General features: G+C 46.7%; 1 protein-coding gene across 2 annotated transcripts; it reads right to left on the reverse strand.

The window, feature by feature from the left end:
* Nucleotides 1–505: 505 nt before the first annotated feature.
* On the reverse strand, nucleotides 506–25,317 carry WNT1 (Wnt family member 1). 2 transcript variants are annotated; one of them, XM_081844936.1, is made up of 4 exons: nucleotides 24,496–25,317; nucleotides 18,390–18,643; nucleotides 8,340–8,605; nucleotides 506–2,648 (listed from the first exon to the last, which is right to left on the reverse strand). In XM_081844936.1, the coding sequence occupies exons 1-4, from the start codon at nucleotides 24,594–24,596 to the stop codon at nucleotides 2,160–2,162; spliced, it is 1,110 nt and encodes a 369-aa protein (XP_081701062.1). In that variant the 5' UTR covers nucleotides 24,597–25,317; the 3' UTR covers nucleotides 506–2,159. The 2 variants fall into 2 exon arrangements, with proteins under 2 accessions (XP_081701062.1, XP_081701061.1); XM_081844935.1 differs by lacking the exon at nucleotides 24,496–25,317 and having other exon boundaries at nucleotides 18,390–18,828.
* Nucleotides 25,318–25,566: the final 249 nt, after the last annotated feature.

The raw sequence follows: 25,566 nt of genomic DNA on the forward strand, positions 1-25,566 counted from the left end.
CTTGGAGACATTAAGTGACGATTGGCTGAGTTCCCAAAAGATACGTTGTCACTCAGCTGCAAATAATTTGGTTTAGTGTGAGGATTGCCAGGCAAGACTCCATGACTTGTGGGGAGGGGAGGTCAAGTTAGAAGTGAAGGTGATCTGCATCCATCTCAACAACTGAGCACCGATGCAGAGGGAAGATCAGATTCAGGCACTTCCATTCTTGGCCTTTTAGCAGAATGTAGCAAACCCATTAAACTCAGTTGAATTGATAAAAATATATACTTTATTCTTTTCTAGAGTGCCAGAAACAGGATTCAGGACACATAAATCTAGGAGCAGGAACCTTGGTCCAGGCCTACAAGAATATGAAACAGGCAACAATAAATATTTTATTTACACACATATGTAAAATTCTCGGCAATCCCAACCACTTCTTCAGTGCATATTACTTACAGGTTTATCCGGTGAGTGGGTGAGAGCAGAGTGAACAAAGAGGAGAAAAAACACTTAAAAAAAAAAAAAAGCCAGTACTTTCTCCAAAAACACATTTTCTTGGCAAAGTGATCAAAGGCCAGAAGACACATGAGTGCGTGTGTGCGTGTGTGTGTGCATGCGCGCGCGCGCGCGCACACACACACTGCATTTGGGAATAGTTGTAAACACATATAACAACATGTAATTTGGGGAAACTGCCTGCCTGCCTGCCTTTGAACTTGACAAGCACTTGGCAAGTCAACACCAGGGGCCTTTGACAGATCAAGCCACTGTATTGCCACTTTGTTGTGCACAGATGTGACACTCGGAGATAGAACCAAGGGATTGGCGTGCGAAGCCCGTGATGTTCTCTTTTGCATGTCCCGTCTAAAGAAATGAAAACTGCCCAGAGTGCAGCAGGGCTCTTGCTCAGTTCCCATTCATTTTGATGGGGCATGTATAGGCACACCAAATCTATATGCCCCCATAGGTTATAAAATTGTGGCTCCACAGATTGCTTAGAACAGACTTCCCCAGGTGGTGGAGCATATGCCCGAGCTGCCCAAGGGGCGTGGGGCGCAGAGCGTGCCCTCTCAGAGGGCTGCTCTCTGCCACTGGGTCAGAAGAGCTGCTGCCGCCGGGCATAAGGTGTGCCGCCCACTCGCCTGCCATTTTGTCACCCCCCTCAGTCATGACACCGGGGTGGCCCACACCTACTGCACCCCCCTTCCTACGCCTCTGACTTCCCCAGCCTGGTGCCCTCCAGATGATGGGGGGGACTATAACTCCCAGAATGCCTTCCCACTGACCATGCTGGGAGAAGCTGTAATCCAAAACATCTGGAAAGCACCCAACTGGGGAAGGCTGGCCTGGGATTGGTGCTCCAGCGATGCTTCATGGAACTGGCACATTGGGTTGCATCCCTCATGGGATGGGGGATACGAAAATGCAAAGTATTAAATAAAAGACATTCACTCCAACACCTAGTAATCTTATACAGTGTCTCATCAATGAGAAAGAAAGTCCACTGAGGCAATGCTTAATCTGTGAAATGAAAGATGCCAGGTTGCGTGTTGGTCAAACATGCCTGGAAGATGCTCCCTGTAGTCTGGACACTCCTAAACCTTTCTTCACAAGCTCAGAGGTATTTTTTTCCTATTCTGACCACTCTGCAAGAATAGGAACAACAGCAATGACTGCAACAACAACAGCTAATACACTGGGAGATACAAGGCCAAGTGTTGAAGTCTTCCGGGGTTCTGCCCTGATGAAGAGATCTGGTTCAAATTAAAGCCTGTGATGAGAATCTTGACAAGCAGGCAGGACCTGAGGGGCTGCCTAACAAGCAGAGAGACACAATCTGAACTCGTGGGGACTTGGGTCTGGCAAGCATATATACACACAAATGTCCCCTTTCCTCCCAGGCTTCTTTCAGCCATCCAGCTTGTGCTGAGTCTCTCTCTCCATGTAGTCTGTGGACAGCAGAACCTTGTTTGGGGCAGGGGTGGCTGGGTGCGGGTAACTCAGCTGCCTGCTTGCTAGACCAATAAAGGGTGCGGAGACAGATGGGGAGGTGAGGTGGCGGCGGCAGCAGGCAGGGCTGTTTTTCTTGGTGGGGTGTGCATTTTTTGGATCCCCTCTATTAAGAAGTGTTTTGTTTCCTGGATGCAGAATGTTCTTCGCTTTCCTTTCTTTGCTCACAAGCACTCATGCAACACTTGCATGTTGGTGCAGTTCAAGCAGCTGACATGGCAGCACCAGTGGAACGTGCAGTTGCAGCGCTCCGTCACCCGCTGCGTCCGGGTCCGGTACCCCCTCCCACAGCACAGCAGCTCGCAGCCATCCAGGGCAGGGGAGGAGCTGTTGCAGGAGCGGCCTGCTGTCCCCGCTGTCCCTGTCTTGCCACTGTAGGTGCAGAAGTTGGGCGACTTCTCAAAATAGACCAGGTCGTGGGGGGAAGGGGGCTTGTGGGCAGGGTTCTCGGGCTCCAGGTGGTGCAGCTCCACCCGGGAGGCCCGGTTGCTGCCTTTGTTGCCGTAGATGACCCGTGAGGCACCATCAAAGCGGTCCTTGAGAAAGTCCCCCACGGTCCGGAAAGTGGGCAGCCGCATCCAGCAGGTCTTGACCGTGCAGGAGCCAGACATCCCATGGCACTTGCACTCCTGGCGCATCTCGGTGAAGACCGTCTGAATGGTAACAAAGGAAGGAAATGCCTGTTAGAAGACACCAGAGCAGCAGGGTTCTGAGCCAGCCACAGTATGGACCACACCATAGGACAGGCATAGGCAAACTCTGGCCCTCCAGATGTTTTGAGACTACAATTCCCATCATCCCTAACCACTGGTCCTGTTAGCTAGGGATGATGGGAACTGTAGTTCCAAAACATCTGGAAGGCCAGAGTTGGCCTATGCCTGCCATAGAATCATAGAATTGTGTGGTTGGAAGGAACCCCAAGGGCCATCGAGTCCAATGCCATGCAAAGCAGTAATCTCAACTAAAACATCCCTGACAGATGCCCCCCAACCTCTGCTTGACAACCTCCCGTGAAGGAGAGTCCACCTCCTTCCAAGGGAGTCCATTCCACTGTTGAACAGCTCTTACTTGCCAGAGTTCTTTTTTGTTTAGTCAGAATCTCCTTTCTTGTAACTTGAAGCCACTGGCTCAAGTCCTAGCCTGCAGAACAGGAGAAAACAAGCTTGTTCTCTCTTCCATGTGACAGCCCTTGAGATATTTGAAGATGGCTCTCATATCTCCTCTCCATCTCCTCTTTTCCAGGCTAAACATACCCAGCTCCCTCAACCGTTCCTCATAAGGCTTGGTTTCCAAGACCCTTGGTCATCTTGGTGGCCCTCCTCTGCACACGTACCAGCTTGTCCAGATCTAAATTCATGCCTAAACGCTTGGCTCCTAGGGCTGCATACTTTTCATAGCATAGTGGAACAGCTAAGTCATAGTGAAACAGAAGTCAGGAAGTTTATGGTTCAAATAGTGCCCTGGCCACAAACTCACTTCGCGACAATATCTCTTACCCTCAGTCTTCCCCCTGCCTCATCTGCAATAGGGGGATAACAGTTTTGAGTAGCAATGGCCACCACCTTAAGTGACTCTAAAAGAGGATTAGACAAATTCATGGAGGATAACCTATCAACAGCTTCTAGCTACGAGGGCTATGTCCAACATCCAACATCAGAGTATGCCTCTGGATGCCTCTGAAAGCCAGCGGCTGGGAATCACAAGGGACAGGGAGCACTGATGTTCACAGGACCTGCTTTTGAGCTTCCCATAAGGACCTGGTGAGATGCTGGACTAACTGGGCCTTTGGCCTCATCCAGCAGGACTTGTCTTATAACCTACCTTACAGGCAATTGTGGGGATTATGTGGACCATGTACTGTACATAAGGTGCTCTGAAGTGCCTTATTATTATTATTATTATTATTATTATTATTATTATTATTAAGATCATCATTGTTGTTATTAATTCCAACAGAGGAGCTTGCCCAGGTTTTCTCAGTGCCCGTGAGGTGAGGGCTGCTTGGGTCTGTGCTTCTCACTTGCTCTGCTCTGCTGGGAACCCCTCCTCCCACCAGACCCATCTCTCCCACCCCTTTGCCTGCAAGAGGGAGCTGTTCCCTTGGCGCACTGTGGGCCCCCCTCCCACCCACGGAATGTGGATGCGTCTTTCCAAGCCCAGAGCTTTCCCTTCCAAACGGGTTTTACTGCAATTAGAAGAATTGGAGCCATTTCCTTCCAGATGTGTAGGAGCCCACATGGCAGCCGGGCTTGTGGTTCTGGGCTTGGCTAGCATGCAGGAGGTTTGCCTGCTTAAGGGCTGCCTTCTCCCCCTGCTCCCCCCCTCTTTTTTTTGGCCATCACACCACCACAGCCCACCCCTCCCATGCTGCCTACTGCCACCCTCGTCGCCCATCCTATAACCTACTTCTGAGAAGTCAGCAGGGACACACACATCCCAATGCACATGTTCACACACATACATGGATGCAGAGAGCACAGAGATACACAAATAGCTCTTGCACAATTCTGTTCATGAGTGTAGAGGCCCCGCCATGAGGTCAGGGAGCAGATTTTATGATACCATAAGTGGCAGACAGGCAGATTTGATGCACTGGGCACATAATCCACCAGGAAGTTCTCCTGTGCAAGCCCTACTGTGCAGAGTAGCTGCTGCAGAAGAGCAATTTGGTGGCTGTGTACACACCATACATTAAGAGCACATTGCTTCCCTAAATAATACTGGGAACAGTCGTTTATGGCTTACAAAACTGCAGTTCTCAGCACCCTTAACAAGCTACTGTTCCCAAGGTCCTTTCAGGGAAGCAATGTGCTTTAAATGTATGGTGTGCACATACAGCCTAAGACCTTACACAGCTTGTGTTCAATCAGGGTCATGCAGGGGGAATTGTGCCCTGTGATAAATTGTGGAAGGCAACGTGAGGTCCATTTCGGTCTCCTGCCAAGCAGAACTTAAAAAAGTTAACAGAGCAGCTTTTACTCTGATTTCTGGGACTTTTTAGGGTGATCAATTTCTTAGAGATGATGGTGTAAATATTTCAGGGCCTCAAACTGGGGATTGGGTAGAACCTGACATTGAGCACCCAGACGGCCGTTCGAAAGAGAAAAAAATTATTATGGGAATAAAAACTGCAAACAAAACAGAGGCCCTTTGGAGAAGGAGCAATGCCTAGATGTGTACAGGCTGATAACTGAAGCCTCAAAGCCAAGATGAGGGAGCGGGAATGCCATATATAGTGGCCATATCAGAAACCTGGTGGAACAGTGAAAGCCAGTTGAATATGGTTATATTTGGATATAAAATCTCTAGAAAGGGCAGGGGAAGCTGTGTTGGAGAGCCAGAATAGGGGACCAGGACTTGCACTGTCCAAGGCCCACTGCCCAGCTAAGCTAGCGGACTGAGGGGCTTGGCCCTTCGGAGAAAAGAGTGGGCAGGAAACAGAGGAGCATGGGAAGCTGTCCTACACTGAGTCACACTCATTGGCCCATCTTTTCTACACTGACTCCTGGGATCCGTCCCAGCCCTACCTGGAGATGCTGGGAAAAGCATGAAAAGCAGGTGCTCTGCCCCTGAGCTGTGGCCCTGCCAATTATCTTAGAGGTGAAAGGTGGAGGAGGGTTCATTTTCTTTAATAAATAAACAAAATTAAGAAGGGGCTCGTGTCCCTTGCAGCACTCCGTCCCCCTAGACTTCCTAGAAGGGCTTCAGAGTGTTGCAATTCAACAGGATGCCATGTTGCTCTGGAGCCACTCCAAGTCCTGAGTGGCAAGAGGGAGGCAGCCGACCCACGCTTCCTGGAGTGGCTCCAAAGTGGTGAGACATCATATAGGCGGAGGGATCTGGCAAAGAGGGGACTGTGCTACTGGGAGTAGCAGGAGCCCCATCTCTTAAGAGTTTAAAAACCTCCTGCATCTAAAGCAAGAGTGGAGAGGCCAGAGCTGGCGGTGGCAGAAGGTACCTGATCTCCCCCACCCCTCACAAACCTAGCAGTGCCTCTGGCAGCAGGGGGCGTTCCTCTATGTCCAAAAGGGTGCAGGGCAGGGCAGGGAAACTTGTGGCCTTGCAGATGTTGTTGGACTCCAAGTCCCATCAGCTCCGGACAGACTGCCCCAATGGCCAGGGATTATGGGAGCTGGGGCTCCAGCAATAGAGAGCCACAGAGCGTGAAGGCTATTAAACCAGGCAGCTAACGAGAAAGAAACTTCTTCATAGAATTGCTGGGGGTGGAAATAATGATTGCATAGCTAACAATCTTTCCTTCATTTTTCTGGGACCATTTGTCGCACATCAAGTGGGGTGGGATTCTCTGCTTCCAAGGATGTAGGGGGAATGAATTTCTATGAAATGTTCGAGGTGGGAGTTAACCTTAGTTAACTATGAGGAGGCTAAACCCCACCCCCTTTTTCTGTTTGTTTGGGTTTTTTAAAAGAAAAAGGAAGAAAGAATACTTGAGACCAATAATGATAGAAGGCAGCCTCTCCTGGTGATATTTCGGAATGCCCATGGGATTGACACTAGATGGTGACATACCGTCACTCCCAGGGGCGTGGGAACCATGGCTGGCCGGCTGCCGAAGGCTGTGCTGCTGCTCAGAGTGGCTGGGAGGCCTTTTCTCCTTCCAATTGCAGAAAAGGAGAAATGCAGCTGCCAGTATCATATTGCCTTTATTAAAGTCCATGGGGAGGATGGATTAGGAATACTAGATATAGTTCTGGGTGGGATCTGGTCCCTTGGGACACGGGAAAGGGCTTTCTTGGTGACTGCTCCCGGATTCCGGAACTCCCTCTTTGGAGAATCCAGACTGGCTCCCTCCTCGTTGTCCTTTGGCTGGCAGGTAAAGACCTTCTTCTTTCAACAGGCTTTTGGGAACTGACTGGTTTTAATGAAAGGGCAGGTGCCCTGCTGTTTACAGTACAATTATTTGTATGTTTTAAACAGATCTTATGTATGTACAGTGGGCGCTCAGGTTGCGAACATGATCCGTGCGGGATGCACGTTTGCAACCCGCAGCATTTGCAATCAGCACGCGCGGGTTGCGACTCGGTGCATCTGCACATGCGCAAAGTGCAATTTAGCACTTCTGCGCATGCGTGACCCCCAAAACCCGGAAGTAACCTGTTCCGGTATTTCCAGGTTTTGGCAAATCCGTAACCCGAAAAAATGCAACCTGAAGGGTCTGTAACCCGAGGTATGACTTTATATAGTTTTAATTCTATTATTATTTTTTATTATATATTTTTAGCAATTTAGCTGCCTTGAGTTCCATTGAGGAAAATAGGAAGAAGAAGAATGCAAGGAGGACCCGGCTGGGTGAGGCCAAAGGCACGTCTAGTTCAGCATCCAGCCAACCAGATTCTGCCTCTGGGAAGCCCACAAGCAAGTCATGAGTGCAACAGTGCTCTGCCAACTTGTGATTCCCCATTCAGAGCACATACCCCACCCTGAAGAATCCTGGGAATTGTAGTTTTAAGTGTGCTGGGAAGTGCAGCTATGTGGTGGATAAACTACAGTTCCCAGGATTCTTTGGGGCAAAAATCTGCTTTAAATGTATGATGTGTAAGCAGCCAGAGTTAACTGTTTTGGTGGAGTTTAGTATAGTGAGCCAATCTTGTGAGTACTTGGACACTATTCAAATCATTACACATCCGCTCTTGATTGAAAGCCATTTTTCCACGTTTTTTTGGTGGGGTCAGGACAGAGTGAATTATGGTCTAGAGTCTAGACACATGTTGAAACACTCACAAGAACAGCTTGATAGTTCAGATAACAGCAAAAGTCAGCTGTTGCTGACTTCACCATGTGAAAAATGGTTGTGTGAATGGCATCCCCTAGTCTACACACAATAGGTTGTGATTCTCTCTAACTGTGGTCTTATTCGTATTTTTGTTTGCTTTTCAACATGTTTTAAAAAATCCTGCCAATGCCACTGTCATCCATTATCCCCGCTGTGGAAAGAAAATGGCTTACAACAGCCCAGCCCAGTGTTAATATTGCAGCTGAGATGTGGGTTTCTGCACGTGCTGTAGTGCAGATGAGGCTCATCAACCTGGGAAGGCAGCCCATCTAGAAGAAGGAAAACTCTGATCCTAAACCTTTGCTGCCTTGCAGGATATCTTTGGGAGAAGAAAAGGCTAATGAGTGGAGTCCCTAAAATGGTTGGATGGCACCTTGTACACCTCCTTCTGGCAACCCAGGACCACCCAGGCTTGCACCCTGGGGAAGTTGGTTTGGTGCTGCAAACACAGCAATCTACACACACACACACACACACACACACACACACACACAAGCACATATACAGCTTTGTCTACACTTCCTCGCCCACACGCTCTCTCACTTCCTACCAGACGTCCTGCTTCATTGTTGTGCAAATTCATCAGGAAACGCAGGTCCCGCCCCTTCTCATTGGAGTCCACGAACTCTCGTCCAAAGACCCTGCCGAAGTCCACATTGTCGCTACAGCCCCCCCAGTGCCAGTCAGGACCCCCTGGGCCCCGCCGGCGGTAGTCGCAGGTGCAGGATTCGATGGAGCCCTCGGAGCAGGAGCGGGCCACAGAGTGGGTGACGCCAGCGCTGGTGATGGCGAAGATGAAAGCTGTTTCGCGGCAGCCTGGAGGTGGGAGATGGGAGGGGGAGATATGGCATGTCAGCACGCACCATCAGAGTCCACAGTTCATTTCTCCCCATTCAGAATAAAGGCCACCCCAGCACACGCCTGGAGATCAACATCACTGCTGGCACAAATAACAGCTGCTGCCTCATTCATCAAGTATCCCCTGGGATAGCTCAGTTGGTAGAGAATGAGGCTGTTCATCTCTGTGGGTTCAAGACCCAGGTTGGGCAAAAGAGTCCTGCATTGCAGGGGGTTGGACTAGATGACCCTCGTGGTCCCTTCCAACTCTACAATTCTTTGAGTCTAAGTATTTTCTCTCCCTCTTCACATTTAGGAAGATGGAGGCACCTTGCAAAGTGAACTTTTATTGAGGCGGCCAGAAGAATACCCATAAAAATCAGAAAACCAAAAAGAAACGGTTCGTAGAATCATAGAATCGCAACATCCTGCCGTCCATCCCTGTCCCACAAACCGGAAGGATCCCAAGACCCTGTTTTTGCCCTGCCCTGTTCACAAGACAATTACTGGCAGGGACCAAACTGTGGGATGTAAACACAGGAGCAGTCAATGACAACATTCCTAGAGTGTACATGTTAGAACATGGGGAGGGATGTCTGTCCAGCAAGCAGGTAAACTTCCTGGGGACGGACTTCCTCCGCATGTGACCAGAGGTGGGTGTGGCCTCACCTGTGCAGGTAATGATAAAAGCACAGGGCAGGCAGCCACTCCCTCTCTTGCCTCTTGCCTCTTGCCTCTTGTCTCTCTGCCATCTTCCTTCGATGAGGAAACATCTAAGGATGCCCTCTTGGCTCTCAGCCAAGAGAGGACAGTACTATCTTCCTATAAGTGCATGTTTCTAAGTGCATGTAACCTTTTTAAGCCTGCCTACCTTCTGGGATCATATTGTGAACAGAACGTGAGTAAACTCTTTTATACTTTTATAAAGACTGTGTCGTGTCTTGTATTTTAAGAGGGAACAAAGGGGAAATTACCAGAGTAATTATTATAGAGGTTCTAGCGAACCTGTGCAAGCGTTACCGTTGCGAACTTAAAGGGGAATGTCTATAAACTCTGCTGATATTTTGGGAACTTGTTAGTACAAGTTGGATAAGGATATAATTAGTCAATATATCCTCTCCTGCACCCCAGAACATTCCCACAAAGGGTTATTGGCCCCAGTATTGCATATTTCTGCGTATTTTTGAAGGATTGCATTGGATTGTGATTTTGAGTTGAGTAGTATTTTTCTGAGTTAACTTCCTGGTAAGCACATGGTCCTTTCTTCCATTGTGCAGTGGGGATTAAGCACCCCCCCCTTCCCTCAGAGTTCACAGTGACCCAAGGCAGTGAAGAATTGTTTTGCATTTTTGAGATTTTTGAGATTTTGATTTTAAAATTTTGAGAAATTTTGAAATTTTGAAGAATTTTCAAATTTTTGGATTTTAAGATGGCTAGAGCAGCTTTTGATAGTGATGCAAAGCTAGGAATGCCTGTGCTGAATGAACACAATTTCATACACTGGAAGCAGCGCTTGATAGCATGTTTAGATTATAAGCACATTTTGGAAGCTTTAAACCCTCAACCTACGGGATCGTCTGAGGAAGCTTTAGCCAAGATAAGTGCTTGGAAACGCATGAACAGCGAAGCTAGACACATAATTTTGAGTGGACTTCGTGATGAGCAGCTATCATTAATAAATAGTACAGATGATGCATCTCAAATCTTAAGAGATATTGAGCGCGTGTATGGAGAATCTAGCATAAACTGCTTCAGAAACTTGGTGTGTAAATTAACCAGAGTGAGGATGAATTCAAAAGAGGAATTCACAGAGCACATCAACAAGTTTACTGAGATTATTCAAAGAATTGATCTGACTCCCAAAGCTTTTGATGAAGATACAAAGATAGCATTTTTGTTATCATCACTTGGACCACGCTTTAGCGCATTTGTAAGTTTGATGGATCATAGACAAGGTCTGACTTTTAAAGACTTGATTGGTTATTTAAAAGAAGAATGCAGAGATAGAGCTGAATCTCCAGTGAGAAATGCTAAAATCAAGGACAGTAGTTATGCATCTAGGCAATGTACAAAGTCCAAAGAGATGCCTAAGAAAGTGATTTGTTTCAATTGTAACAAAGAAGGACACATTGCAAAGAATTGCAAGGCTCCTAAAGCCAAGAAACCCCACCCCTTTCAGCCAAAAGGAGAAAAGAAGGGGAAATGTGAATGCACATGGCTACTGCAAGAAAGGAATTTAACTGTCCAGAATCGTGAGAATAGACGTAATAAATAGATAATTGATTCAGGTGCCAGCTCACATTTTTCATATAAAAAGGACTATTTTAATGAGATAAATGATGAAGAAGGATCTGAAATTGAAATTGCAGATGGGAACATTGTTAAAGCAAAAGGTGCAGGTTCCATGAGTCTGAAATGCAATATAAACAATGAATGCATTGAGAACACAATCTCTAGAGTTTTGTATGTACCAGAGCTGAGCTGCAATTTAATCAGCGTGTCCACTTTGGACAAGAAAGGTTTCCAGATCACATTTGGAAATGGAGTATGCAAGGTGACTAGAAATGGCAAAGTGTTTGCTCAAGCAGAGCTAATCAATGGTGTATATGAGCTTGATCTTTCAGAGAATCAGTCTGCAAAAGTGGCACATTCCAGCCAGAAGGATGAAGCAGATCTGGACCTGTGGCACAGAAGGCTTGGACATAGAGACACCAACGTCATTCTGGATCTACAGAAAAGAGATCTTGTAAGAGGTTTGCAGGTAAAGCAGAGCAACAAAGCTCCAGCAAAGTGCATAAGCTGTATTACTGAGAAGGCTGTAAAACCTTCATTTCCACGTTGTGCAGAACAAAGAAGCAACAAAGTGCTTGACATAGTGCACACTGACATATGTGGACCCATGAATGTTCCCTCACTGGGAAAGAATAGATACATTTTAATATTTCTGGATGACTTTTCAAGATTTTGTGTTGTGTATTTCCTCAAAGAGAAGAGTGAGACAGTGGACAAGCTCCAGGAATACATTGCCATGGTCAAGAATAAATTCCAAAGAGCTCCAGCTGTGCTAATGAGCGACAATGGAGGTGAGTACTGCTCAAATGAAATGCAGGCTCTCCTGGCCAAGGAAGGAATTGCACATGTAACCACAATTCCTTACACACCACAGCAGAATGCCATAGCTGAGAGAAAGTTTAGGTCCATTATGGACATGACAAGGTGCATGCTAAAGGATGCATGTTTGCCACAGAAGCTGTGGGCCGAAGGAGTGTACACATCGGTCTATTTGCAGAATAGACTGCCAACTAAAGGTGCAGAGCGCACACCATTTGAACTTTGGCATGGGAAAGCTCCCAATCTGTCACACATACGTGTGTTTGGAAGTCCGTGTTACTTCCACGTGCCCAAGGAACACAGACACAAGCTTGACTCCAGGGCAAAAGCAGGTATCCTGGTGGGATACGCCTCTGGAGGCAAAGGATATAGAATTATGGACTTACAAACTGGTAAGACAAATGCATACCATGCGGTTTATGTTGATGAATATGGAAAGGTAGACACTAAGAACACTGTTGTGGATTCTTCCGATGAGTCAGAAAGGACTCAAGAATTTGTATATTTCCCTTTTGAGACCCCACAAAGTACTAATCTGCCTTCGAGTGTTACAGCACCCCCTACAGGCGACACAGAGGACCAGAACCCTGGCGGCACCAGAGACGAAGATGAGGACTCAGATGGGGACATGCCCGCGTTGGAGGAGGATGAGGAAGCTGATGCGGTCCCAGAACCAGAGGTCAGACGCTCGTCCAGAACCAACAAAGGTGTCCCACCATTACGGTTGTCCTACTTTGCAGGGTCGGCGTTTCCACAGGAACCTTCCACTTGGGAAGAGATACAGGAGATGCCAGCTGCAGAAGCCAGTCTCTGGAGGAAGGCCGCGCAGGAGGAGATGGATGCACTGCATCAGAACAAGACCTGGACACTCACTGAGCTGCCTCCCGGTAAGAAGGCCATTGGCAGTAAATGGGTTTTCAAGGTTAAGAAGGGGTCAGAAGGAGAAGTGCAGCGCTACAAAGCTAGACTTGTAGCACAGGGATTTTCACAGCGTTTTGGTGAAGATTACGATGAAGTTTTTGCACCAACTGTGAGGTACAGCAGCGTAAGAATGCTTCTAAGCATTGCAGCCTCCAAGAAAATGAGAGTGAAACACATAGACATTGCTACCGCTTTTCTACACGGGCAGATTTCTGAAGAAATCTATATGAAACAGCCTAAAGGTTTTGTGAAACCACATGAGGCACATTTAGTGTGCAAACTGCAGAAAGGACTTTATGGACTTAAACAGGCTGCTAGAACCTGGAACCAGAAGTTGCATAAAATGCTGACGCAACTTGGGTACAAGCAAGGCGACGCTGACAAGTGCTTGTACAGTAAATCAAATAATGGACAATTCTCATATATCTTAGCTTTTGTTGATGACCTGATTATTGCCACAGCAAGTGAGAAAGACTATACACAGATAGTAAAACACCTTAGCAAAGAGGTGGAGGTCAAGGAGCTAGGAGATGTCCACTACTACCTCGGGATCCAGGTGGAAAGAGAAGAGGACGGCTCATTTCTTCTCAGCCAAAGACAGAAGATCCACGAGCTGATTGAGCACATGCAGATGCAAGACGCACATCCAGTTGCTACACCGATGGCTACTGACTTCCTGAAGAATCAGGAGGATTCGAAGCAGTTGCCAGACAACAATGACTACAGGTCGGCGATTGGTAAACTTTTGTATTTAGTTACCACATGTAGACCTGACTTAGCAAATGCTGTGGGGATTCTTAGCAGAAAAGTGAATTCTCCCACTGAGCATGATTGGGCAGGTGTAAAGAGGGTGGTGCGATATTTGAAGGGTACCATGAATTGTAAATTAAGGTTACCAGCCGTCAGAGACCCTAGGTTGGTTGGGTATACTGATGCGGATTGGGCTGGGGATAATGCTGATTATAAATCAACAAGTGGTCATGTTTTCATGTTTGGTGATGGACCTGTTTCATGGGGCAGTTATAAACAGAGCTGTGTAGCATTATCTTCCACAGAATCAGAATACGTTGCAGCAACAGAAGCCTGCAGAGAGATCGCCTGGCTTGATCAACTCATAAAGGACTTTGGGTTGGTGAGAAAAGGGCCTGTCAGCTTGCTAGAGGACAATCAAAGTTGCCTGAAGCTGACGCAGAGTGAGAAGTTCCTGGCCAGAACAAAACACATTGGGGTTAAATACCACTACGTACGCCAGATGATCCAGGATGGACTTGTGGAACTATCTTACTGCAGCACCCAAGAGATGACTGCTGACATCCTGACGAAACCCCTACCAAGAGAGAGTTTCCAGAATCTACGTGTCAAGCTGGGACTCTGGGTGGTTGAATAAAGTTGTTTATGTTTTGTGTATGTTGTATTGCCTGAGAAGGGGTATGTGGGATGTAAACACAGGAGCAGTCAATGACAACATTCCTAGAGTGTACATGTTAGAACATGGGGAGGGATGTCTGTCCAGCAAGCAGGTAAACTTCCTGGGGACGGACTTCCTCCGCATGTGACCAGAGGTGGGTGTGGCCTCACCTGTGCAGGTAATGATAAAAGCACAGGGCAGGCAGCCACTCCCTCTCTTGCCTCTTGCCTCTTGCCTCTTGTCTCTCTGCCATCTTCTAAGTGCATGTAACCTTTTTAAGCCTGCCTACCTTCTGGGATCATATTGTGAACAGAACGTGAGTAAACTCTTTTATACTTTTATAAAGACTGTGTCGTGTCTTGTATTTTAAGAGGGAACAAAGGGGAAATTAGCAGAGTAATTATTATAGAGGTTCTAGCGAACCTGTGCAAGCGTTACCGTTGCGAACTTAAAGGGGAATGTCTATAAACTCTGCTGATATTTTGGGAACTTGTTAGTACAAGTTGGATAAGGATATAATTAGTCAATATATCCTCTCCTGCACCCCAGAACATTCCCACACAAACAGTCATGAGAGTCTCCTTGCCATCACCATACTTGGGAAGTAGTAATATCCAACTGCCAAACTCCATCACAGTTCACCTTGCATAATCCAACCAAAACTGTTATAATGAACTGACAGTAGGTAGCCTGCACAACTACGTTGAGATAGGTTATTCATACAAGCAAACTAAGCCAGATGTTGCAAGGAACATGGGGGAAAGCTCGGGGTTACAATCCAATGTGCCTACAGTAGGGGTGGGGAATGTGTGGCATTCCAGATGTTGTTGGACTCTAGCACCTGTCAGTCCAGCCAGCATGGCCCAGTGGTCAGGGATGATGGGAGTTGTAGTTTAGCAACATCTGGAGTGCATCAGGTTCCCCAATCCTTGCTGTACAACCTTGATTTTGTGCTTACAAGATGTTTGTGATGGTAACTATCTTAGAAAAGTCTCCCCTCTTTCTTATACAAAAGGAGGACAGTCACTTTTAAAAACCTGCTTCCTGATTAATTGAGAGCATCTTTTCGAATCAAATAATTGAAAAAATTGATTGGCTAAATGCTGCAACCCATTCAAAAAATTCTTTAGCTGGGAAAGGAGAGCAAGAAGAGGCATGCTAAAGAGTCTGAGAGTTTGTGGGAAAGGAATGTCTTTCCTCTTCATATGGAGAGGAAAATAATAACAATTACTGACTATTAAAAACCAAAATAATACATGATGCCTGGTGTACAAATCCCAGCTGTGTGCTATGTTTATGCGCTGATAATAGAAGGAAACTTTTTCACACAGAAGCTGTGCACTTAAACTGCCTCCGCTGGGCAACACAAGCACAGTTTGCCTTTTCCAAGGGTCTCTCTCTCTGTCTCTCTGTCTCTCTGTCTCTCTGTCTCTCTCTCTCTCTCTCCCCCTCTCACCAGCATAGAGCACCACTGTGGCACCACAAGCCATCCTAACCAGGATGAGGCAGAGATGATAGCCAAGGTGAAATAATGGTTAGTGTGTCAGATTAGGATGGGGAAAACTCAGGTTCAAATCCCCAGCTGGGAAGGAAGTTCACAAGGGCCAGCTGCCCTCTCTTAGAGCAACCTACCTCAAAGGGTTGTTGCGAAGACAAAATAAGGGGTCTTGCATGCTACCCTATGCTCCTTGAAGAAATGGTGGGGCAACTGCTATATATTTTGGAAAGTACTGTAGTTTCTCTGTTCACTATGCATTTGGACTCCTCTTAAGAAACTGAACCTTTCAAAAGTGTACAGTGGTACCTCAGGTTACATACACTTCAGGTTACAGACTCCGCTAACCCAGAAATAGTACCTTAGGTTAAGAACTTTGCTTCAGGATGAGAACAGAAATCGTGCAGCAGTGGCGCAGCGGCAGCAGGCCTCATTAGCTAAAGTGGTGCTTCAGATTAAGAACAGTTAAGAACGGACCTCCGGAATGAATTAAATACTTAACCCTAGGTACCACTGTACTGATTTTAATCACTGATTCGAAAACAGATTTTTGGTTTCTTAGAATTCCCTAGCAACTGTGAGTACAAGGCTGTTGGTTAATAATAATGACAGGTAACCAGAAGGCACTTTCAGTACATGAATTGGGAGCCCATGGTAGGTTTCCAGTGCTTCATGGCACTTCCCCGCACACTGAATAAATTCAAGGCAACTGTGGTGCCTTCAGACAGGTTGTAGTGCTTCATTTGTGTGCAAATTCTCCCAGTTTCCCAAGGACCAGAAAGTTCTGGGGCAGCTATTCAAGTTCCTCCTTATGAGGGGAGAGAACTAGAGACTACTGGGATATTTTTCATTTTAAAATATCTATTTAAATCATGGTAGCTAATCTGACTCTGGCCCTCCAGATGTTGCTGTACTACAGCTGCCATCATCCTTGGCCTTTGAGATCTGGAGCCCAGCTCCAGATGTTATTAATCTGGAGAGCCATCGGTTAGTCATGAGGCAGCTGCCTTGGGTGGCAGAATCCCAAGGGGTGGCGTCACCATGGGTGCCCCATCTGCCCCTGCCGCCACAGCTGGAGAAGCAAGGAAAGCAGTGGCAGCAGCTTCTGGCAAGATCTTGTGGTCGTGGTGGGTGCCCTGCCCACTCCCTGCTGCTAGAGATGCAAGGAGAAGCAACTGCCTGAAAAATCTTGTGAACCCCTTTCTGAAACCTGCAAGCTCTGCATGCCTGGGAAGTGAGGCCTCAGAGGGGGTGGGGGTGGCCTGAGGCAAGATGGGACAGGCCTTCCCCATGTTAATCACCTCTGATTTACATGGAGCATGGGGAAGCAGGCAAGCTCCAAGACAGACAACGTTAAGTTTATAAAATGGCACCAATTCAACCTAAAGCAAACAGCACTTATCTGGACCCCCTTCAAACAAACACCTATCCCGCCACAGGCTGCTTCTTCCATGCTTGAACTGGTGTCTCTGGGTGGTCACACTGCAATGCTTATGGAAGAGACATATTCTAGCCACCAAACCCCACGGAGCAAGCCAGCTTACAGAACGTCAGCTGAACTGACCATCAAGACCTATAAGCAAACAGGTGTTCAACAAAAGATGCTAATCCTTCCACTGGATATTTTGACAACATGCGTAATGTTTGTAATGAATCATAGAATCACAGAGCTCTAGAGCTGGAAGGGACTCCAAGGGTCATCTAGTCCAACCCAGGAATTTCAACACATGGTTCCCCATCCAATCCGAAACCAAAGCAGACTCTACTTAGCTTTGCAAATGTGCTAGCAGTTTTGTTGCTGCACAAAATATGCACAAAATATGAAGATAATATCCTCATGACACATATTTTAACACTTTCAATAACAATGCTTCTATTCTCATGCCTATTTTGCATTCCGAATAAGGATGCACCTGGGGCAGGTGAGGCTATCTTGCTCTTCTAGTTAACACTAGACAGCAATAGCCCAGGCTTGACTTGGGTAACTTATGACTTGTCCCACCTAATTCCTGCTTTTGATTACACATTTCCCACTCTCATTTCAGGAAGTTTAGGTAAAGTAAAGGTAAAGGTTAGGGTGGCCTGTGTTGGTCTCAGGCAGTCTGGGAAACTGGTGTGCATGCTAAGACTTGCATCGCGCGCCCTTGGAGTATTTCTTGTGACCATCACTAACTGGGCCAGGGGTCTATGGCGAATGCAAATATCTGTGCTGCTGTGTGGATTTATAATGTTTTTAAGGGAAAATGAAAAGAAGCTCTGATTGTGAAAGAGGAGGGAAGAACAGACAACAGGGCAGCAGTGGTGCAAAAGCTTATCCATTGTTAATGAGTCACACAAGCTTGCATCACACATACAAAACACTGGGAAGCAGAACACAAATATCATGAAATGCAAAGTAGTCTGTACACTTCCTTGCATTACTTCCTGTAGCAGATTCATAAGAAATCCGCTCATTTGGTTGTAACAGACTTCCATTTATACCAGGGGTGGGGAATCCGTGGCCCCCCAGGTCTCCTTAATCCCAGCCACTATGGCCAAAGGTCAGAGATTATGGGAGTTGGGAGTCCAGCATCTGGACAGCCCTGGTCTAGACTGGGGGAGACAGATGTGAAAGAGCACATGGTTATTGATTCAACCAAGCAGAAGAAGAGAAATAGAGCTTTTCAGATTGTGGTGAACCAGTCATCTGGGATTCTTTATTCTCTTGTTCCAATGGGTGGGCAAGAACACAATCTCGGCTGCACCAGGCTCATTCTATATAAGCGAATGGATCCCCACCCTATTAAAACTTCCTATCGCCCAGTCTCCGTCTCCTGTCACCTCCTTACCTCTGTTGACAATCTTGCCAAAAATGTTTGGCCCTGGGGTGGTGGGGCAATTCCAGCGGCGGTTGCGGAACTGCCACTTGCACTCCTTGATGGCGCTCTGCAGGCCGCTGCTGATGCTGTGCAGGATGCCTGGGTTCTGGCGGATGAGCTTGCGCTGCTTGCGGCTCAGCAGCTGCAGAGAAGGGTCCAGCACCAGCTGCACATTCTTGGAGTCCGTCAGAAGGTTGGTAGATGAGGCCACATTGATGATTCCCCTGCAGTCACAGAATGGCAAGGGTTTAAGCAGAAAGTTCAAATTCTGACACACAAATTTTGGGGTGTGAAATGGTACATTCAAATTTCTTGCAGCATTGAACATGGATATTTACATCAGCTGAGGGACTTATTGGCATCTTCTGACTGTTTTCATAGGCATCAAATGTAAAATCTCATTCACTGCCACCTGTCAAATGCTAAATATCATTGCTTGTGAACTGCTGAATGCTGTGAAATGCTACAAACCATTGCATGCTTATTTAGAACCATTGGGGGGTTGAGGTATCTGACAATGATTAAAACCAAGAATAAGAATAAGAATAACAAACAGCAACATGAAAGGAGCACCAGTAATATTCACTATCAAGCAGCATAAAAGTGGTGGTACAAAATAATTTTTAAAATTTGGAATTAAAACTTCCTACAGATTAACCTCACTGCTGAAAGTATCAGGACAATCAACCATAACATACCAGAGGGAGACCGTAACCAGCTTCCTATCTGTCAGATGCCTTTCTTAAAAGAACCAACTTTGCAATTTGGCGGAAGGTCATCAGAGAGGAAGTAAGATGGAGTTGCCTGCACAGGGAGTTCCAGAGCCTGAGCACACCTACAAAGAAGCCTCTTACTGTGGTCCCAACTAAATATGCTTCAGACGCTGGCAAGTCCCACAAGGCGGCCTCTGTTGATGACCTTAATGAGCAATCGCCTTGAGTCCCGTCAGGACAGAGGTGGATTTAGGGGAGTGCAACCCGTTCAGTGGCACTGGGCGCAGAGTCTCAGGGGAATTGCAGGGGATGCAGCAACTATGATTTAGAACAGAGCATGAGAGGCAGGGGTGCCAAATTCTGGTGTTGCACAGGAGGCCAAAGAACTTTGAGACCCCAAGGTCTGCCACTTGGCAGGGGGAAAATGGGGTATGAATGAATGAATGAATGAATGAAATATTAAAAATGGAAACAGCTCCTGAAGTCTACAGATGATTTATTTATTTTTTAAAGAAAGAACTGGATGTGGTACAGAGCCCTTGATACTGAGTCATGTAGTTGGGAACTTAGTCTAGTTCTCCATCAGCCTCAGACAACGTGTTCAGTAATGTCAGGGATTCTGTAAATTGGGGTCTCAAGACCACAGGGACACAGGTTCCCCAGTCCTGGTCTAGTCATCAAACATGAGGGAGGCAGAGTGTTCCCATTTCTAGCCAGGGACACCCTATACATCCAAAAAGCAACCAAAAGGAAATGCCATACATGTTTGCCATTAGGGGCACTTTGCATGCTGGAAATGTGATAAATATTGAGCGAGAATTTCCTTCCTTTCCTTTCTATTTCATTCAAGGAGAAAGAAGACTACAGAATTACCTAGCAAATCCCACAAAAAACACATTAGCAACATATAACTCTCTAGCCCAAGTGGCAGTCAAGGGTCTACATAGCAGGATCTGTGCAGAGTTGTCCATAGTTTCTGCACCTTTCTTGCAATTACTCTACCTTCTCCTTCAGCCCCAAACAGCGGATTAGTTCTACAACTAGTAGTGATTCCATTTTGCTGCCATAGCTAATACACAATCCTCCATTAATTTGCTCTCACACTTTAAAATAAAATTTAAAGCCAAATAATCTAGTTGCTATAGGGATGCAGGTGGCGCTGTGGTCTAAACCACAGAGCCTAGGACTTGCTGATCACAAGGTCAGTGGTTTGAATCCCTGCGACGGGATGAGCTCCCGTTGCTCGGTCCCTGCTCCTGCCAACCTAGCAGTTCGAAAGCACAACAAAGTGCAAGTACATAAATAGGTTCCACTCCAGAGGGAAGGTAAACTGCATTTCCATGCACTGCTTTGGTTCACCAGAAGCAGCTTAGTCATGCTGGCCACATGACCCGGAAGCTGTATGCCGGCTCCCTCGGCCAATAAAGCGAAATGAGAGCCACAACCCCAGAGTCGTCCGCAACTGGACCTAACGGTCAGGGCATAGCTGTCAACTTTTCCCTTTTCTTGTGAGGAATCCTATTCGGAATAAGGGAATTTCCCTTTAAAAAGAGAAAAGTTGACAGCTATGGGTCAGGGGTCCCTTTACCTTTAATCTAGTTACTATCGCTACATCTTGTGGTGGTGAGTTCCCCCACTTAGTGATACACTGTGTGAAGCAATTCCTTTTCATAGAGTCGGAAGGGACCCTAAGGATCATCTAGTCCAACCCGCAGCAATGCAGGAATATGCAGCTTGTTGGCTGTGAACCTCCCACTACCAATCAACTTTCCTGGGTAACACCAAGAATCAATTTCTCTCTCTCTCTCTCCTCACTCCATACCATTCATGATTTCATCATTCTCTATCATGTAACACTAATATGTGAAGCTGATTAGAATATGTTTGTTTGTTTGTTTGTTTGTTTGTTTGTTTGCTAATCAGAAATAATAATAGCAACATAATTACAGATCTATGCTGCATATTCTAAGGGTCAAGCTGTACATCATGCCCCATCCAGTGGAGGAGACTGCAAACAGCACCTGTGTGGTGACTTCTCCCCACAGTGGCCGCAATTTGTAGTGCTACTGGCCACCTGGATCTTGTGCCTCATGCGCAGAGCACAACATACCACACATTCCTGGCAGCAGCTTGGACTGGCGCTGCTACTGACCACAGGATGAAGAGCATCTACATGGTAGGAAGCACCACACACATTGTACACATGCCATTTGCAGCAGCCTCCCTCTCAGTGTGTTGAGTCTGAAAAGAAGGGAAGCTGTAATAGGTCACAGAACCTGCTCTGTGGATTAAGCTTCCACAAGAGGCGATGTTCCGTGAGACCTTATGCAGGTTTCTTCAAGGACCGTCCAATTACAGAAAGCATTTGGCTGAATGGCTGATCTGGTGTGAATTGTTGGCGTGTATTGCTGCTACTGATTATAATTTTTCTTGTTTCAGCTATTTTATATTATTTTAAAATGCTGAGGGGGTTGCTTTTGTACCTGAAATACAGGATAAAAACAAAACAAAATTAATGGAGCTAGCTGTGAACATTCCTAAGTATTGCGTAAAAGTAAACAGCAAGCAGTCCTATGTGCCTCCTGCTTTCAGTCTATAGATTATTCCTGATATCCATAAACATTAAATCAGATTTGTTGCTCTGTTGATTCTGCTTTGCGGTTTATTACTAACGAGTGTCTCACATAGATAGATAGACGGATTCAGTGAATGACTCACAGATGTATTAAAACTGTTAGGATACTTCCTGATGAGTTACAGTCCTAAAAATTTGATACACCTGGTGAAAGAGACCTTGATTGCCAGAAAAATTCCCAAAGTAAAACATTTATACAACTCTATCACAAAACGGTGTCTCAAATAGACCCATACAATAATGAAGATTCTTCCAGGAAACCTAAATTTGGCATTCACACAGCCCAAGACATTGGAATTACTAGAAAAGCATCTGAGGAACATATATTTTAAAAATATTTTCCAAGATATGTGAGGTGGGGGGGGGGGGAGAAGGGAGACTTTTTTTGCACCTTCTGGTCAAAGCTTGGAGCACAGAGTTTCCTTTTCAGAAAAGACCAGAATTCTAACTTAGATCAAGCCAAGCCACATGCTCTATAAGACAGCCTATTGGTCTGTAGGACTTCCATGGCATCCTCAGATTTGGATGTGGGGCTTGCAGAGGACTTATTAACAAGGGACATATAGCTATGCTTGAAGAATGCAGGCTTCATTTACTAGTAGTATTAAAGACATTTGGGCCTCACTGACTCACACACTGCGAGTTGGAGCAGCAGATTCTTAAGGTACTTTCCAATGAGTTAGAACTCTGAAATTGGGTACACATGTCATCCAAGACACTCCAGTTCCCAATAATTTGAAACATGGGACATTGTACTTCTCTCCTTCAAAACAGGGAGCTGATGGTGCATCCCCAAATAATTACGGTGCTTCAAATCGACCGAGAAAATGAATCTGTCAACACACACAACCCATCATATGCTGATTACTGTGAAAGTTGTAAGGGCATTTATAAGTCTTTCCCTAATGATGGGAGGCATGAAATCTGTGCCCAGTTTTAGGTACCAGTAAGCAACCCAGAAATTTGAAAGTTGGTACTTGTGCAGCCCAAGACACACAGATTACTAGCGAAATCTGAAAACTGGGCATTTCCCAACTGCATCGTCAACTTCTGATGCTTACCTCCTAGTAGGGGTCAGTATTTCAGCACACAGCAAGCTATGTGGGTGGAGTATTGGGAGCTGGGCATTCTGTTAACTGTTCAGGTTTGCATTTAGAGGAGGAGGCAGGCAGAGACCTAGAGCTATCCCAGCAGAATACACACTTTATTTTCATATCCTTAGCTAGAGATACGCACCAAGCAGCTGCCCTTGTAACCTAATCTAATTCTGTGTACATGTTACAAACTTAAAATCAGGATAGATATGGATTGTGACTAAAGCTGCGTGTCTACTGCTTCGCAAACCAGTGGTGGGAGTGCACTGGATGCCAAGTAAATGGGCATGTGCGCGCAGCCTCAGATTCCATGCACCTGATACCTGCAACATGCCAAAGATCTTAGAGCGCTCCATGGTCTGAGACCATGCAATGCTTTTTAATGCCTCTGAAAATGCTGGTGCTCCAAGCAACTAGCTTGGCAAGCTGTACAACAGAGTGAGCCAGTGATAATTCATACACTGAACAAATTATACAGATTAGAGCAAGACTATGGGATTCACACATAAGTCTTAACACAACAGAGTTTTTAAGATGAGTGTAAAGCCTACACAGGCCAGAATGCCCATTCACATTGCAAATGCCCCTACTCACATGTAAAATGGTCAGAAGCACATGTGGACCATGCTAAAGAAGTGCAGGCTTGTTATTTAATTCTGATTTAATTGGGAATTCATTTAATTCTTGCAGATTTGAGATTTAATTCTCAAGGACACCCTTATGCAGCCCCCCTGAGAATGGTAGAGGTAATGGGAATGATCTTTCTCCCAGGGCTACGATTAATGATTAATGGATTGCAGTACCTGCCCCTAAATATTGTTATGGGGAGACTAAGCACATAAAAGTAAAAACGAAAGTAGTAGTATAGGAAGAAATATTAATATAACTCATAGTAATTATGCAACAATAAATGAAATATAGCTGTGCCACAGCAGCAGTGCAAACTGTACAGTAGATTATTATTATGTACTGTATTATATATGTATTTGATAACCCACCTTTTGCCCCTCACAGGGACTCAAGGCAGCTTACAAATGATAAGACACACTTTCCTGCCCTTAATTAACCATCACTGTAGCTGTAACAGCAGCAGCAGCAATAAGCATCATCATCATCACCACCGTCGTCACTTTTCTAAAAGAAACTACTACAGCACACCTGTACGCTATCACTCTTCCAAATTACACCCACCCGCTGACCTCAGTTGCCAAAGGCGCCTTGGGGCGTCAGTGAAGGCTAGTTTAAGCCCTATGTCTTTTTCTGCCCTATATATCTTGTACCACGAGGATGCCTCTCTCAGGCGTATGCAGATGCCCTGGTCTTTAGCAAGATCAGGATTCCACAGCAAAGGGCCAGGCGATACAACGTGCCTGCGGTCGGGAATCGTACAGGGCAAACCAGGTCCGGGCGGCTCGCCGAGCGTGCGCCCCCTTTGAGCGCGCCTTGGGTTCTTGCTCTGCTCATCCACCTGGGCACTTGGCGCAGCTTCCCGAAGCTCTGCCAGCAACACTAGGAGTGGGGAGGCGCAGGTCACCTCCGTGGGAGCCGGGCCGAGGCGGATTTGATTCCCCTCCCCAGGCTCTTCGAATTTGGAAAGGCTCCCCAAAGGCGCACAGCGCGTAAAGCGCACTTACCACCATCGGCCGCTGTTATTCACCGCCAGCGTGTTGGAAAGAGAGGAAAAAGCCAAAACCCACAAGGTCTTCAAGCCTAGCATTAATGCCACGGGGCTCATCGCTTCGCCTGCCCTGCTTGCCTGCTCGGCTGAACCGCCAAAAAAAAAAAAAAAAAAAAAAAAAAAAAGCGGAGAAGAGATGGGTGGGTGGAGAGGTGGGGTAGAGAATCCGTCTCCAAAGACCTTGCTGGAGAGGCGTGCACTGTGCGCCCGGGGAAAGGTCCTCACTTGTGGAGAGTAGTTTGAGCCCAAATCGAAGGTTTTTTTTGTTTTTTAAAATAGTAGTAGTACTACTAGTAGTAATAATAAATAATAATAATAATAATAATAATAATAATAATAATAATAATAATAGAAAGAGAGGAGCAGCCGGCGAAAAGTCCCGCGAGGAGCTGCTCTCCGCTACCGGCCGTCCCGGATGGCGACGCTTCTCTCTGGAGAGCAACTAAGGCGCAAGAGGGGGAGACGTCGCGCGTCCTGCTAGCTGGGGGCCCCTCGAAGCACGTCTGACATCCCCTCGCCAGGGCCGGCTTCTTATAGAGGCTGTGATGAGGGTCGCCCTGGAGTGAGCCATCGAGCCAGAAGGACCCGGCGCGGTGCGCTACCGCAAACAATGCGCCTTTGCGCAAAGGAGACGCATCACAGCCCGACGGGGAGGGAAGGGAGGGGGGAAGCCAAGCGCCTTTGGACGGGCCGCTCCCCTTCCCGTCACATTAAATTCCAGGAGACCCGAGATACAGAAAACCCTCTTTCTGCAGGAGGGGAGGCTGCTTCTTGCTTGTCACTCAACTCCCCCAGCCCTTCACCCCACCCCAGCCCAGGACAGGGCCGCGGCCAGTCATTCCCTCCGAGGGACCTCTAGCCAGGCGCTGGTCTCCGACGTTCATGATCCAAGTGAAGAAGGAGCAGGAGCCAGAGGGGACGCGAAGGCACTTAAAGAAGGCCCGCTCGGTCACAGGAGTGGGAAGACTTGCAATGAGGACGCGGCCGAAGATTGCCTGGTCCTGCTCAGTAGCAGGAGCAGGAGCCC

The sequence above is a fragment of the Podarcis erhardii genome, assembly GCF_964252035.2.
Source record: "Podarcis erhardii genome assembly, chromosome: 2".
NCBI classification, from domain to species: Eukaryota; Metazoa; Chordata; class Lepidosauria; order Squamata; family Lacertidae; genus Podarcis; species Podarcis erhardii.

Coding starts and splice junctions, on each gene's coding strand:
- WNT1 (XM_081844935.1), bottom strand. CDS start 18,747: ATGTTCAATGCTGCAAGAAATTTGAATGTACCATTTCACACCCCAAAA. Junction 8,606..18,389: donor TGGCAAGATTGTCAACAGAG/GTAAGGAGGTGA, acceptor TCCCACCTCCAG/GCTGCCGCGAAACAGCTTTC. Junction 2,649..8,339: donor ACAATGAAGCAGGACGTCTG/GTAGGAAGTGAG, acceptor GTTACCATTCAG/ACGGTCTTCACCGAGATGCG.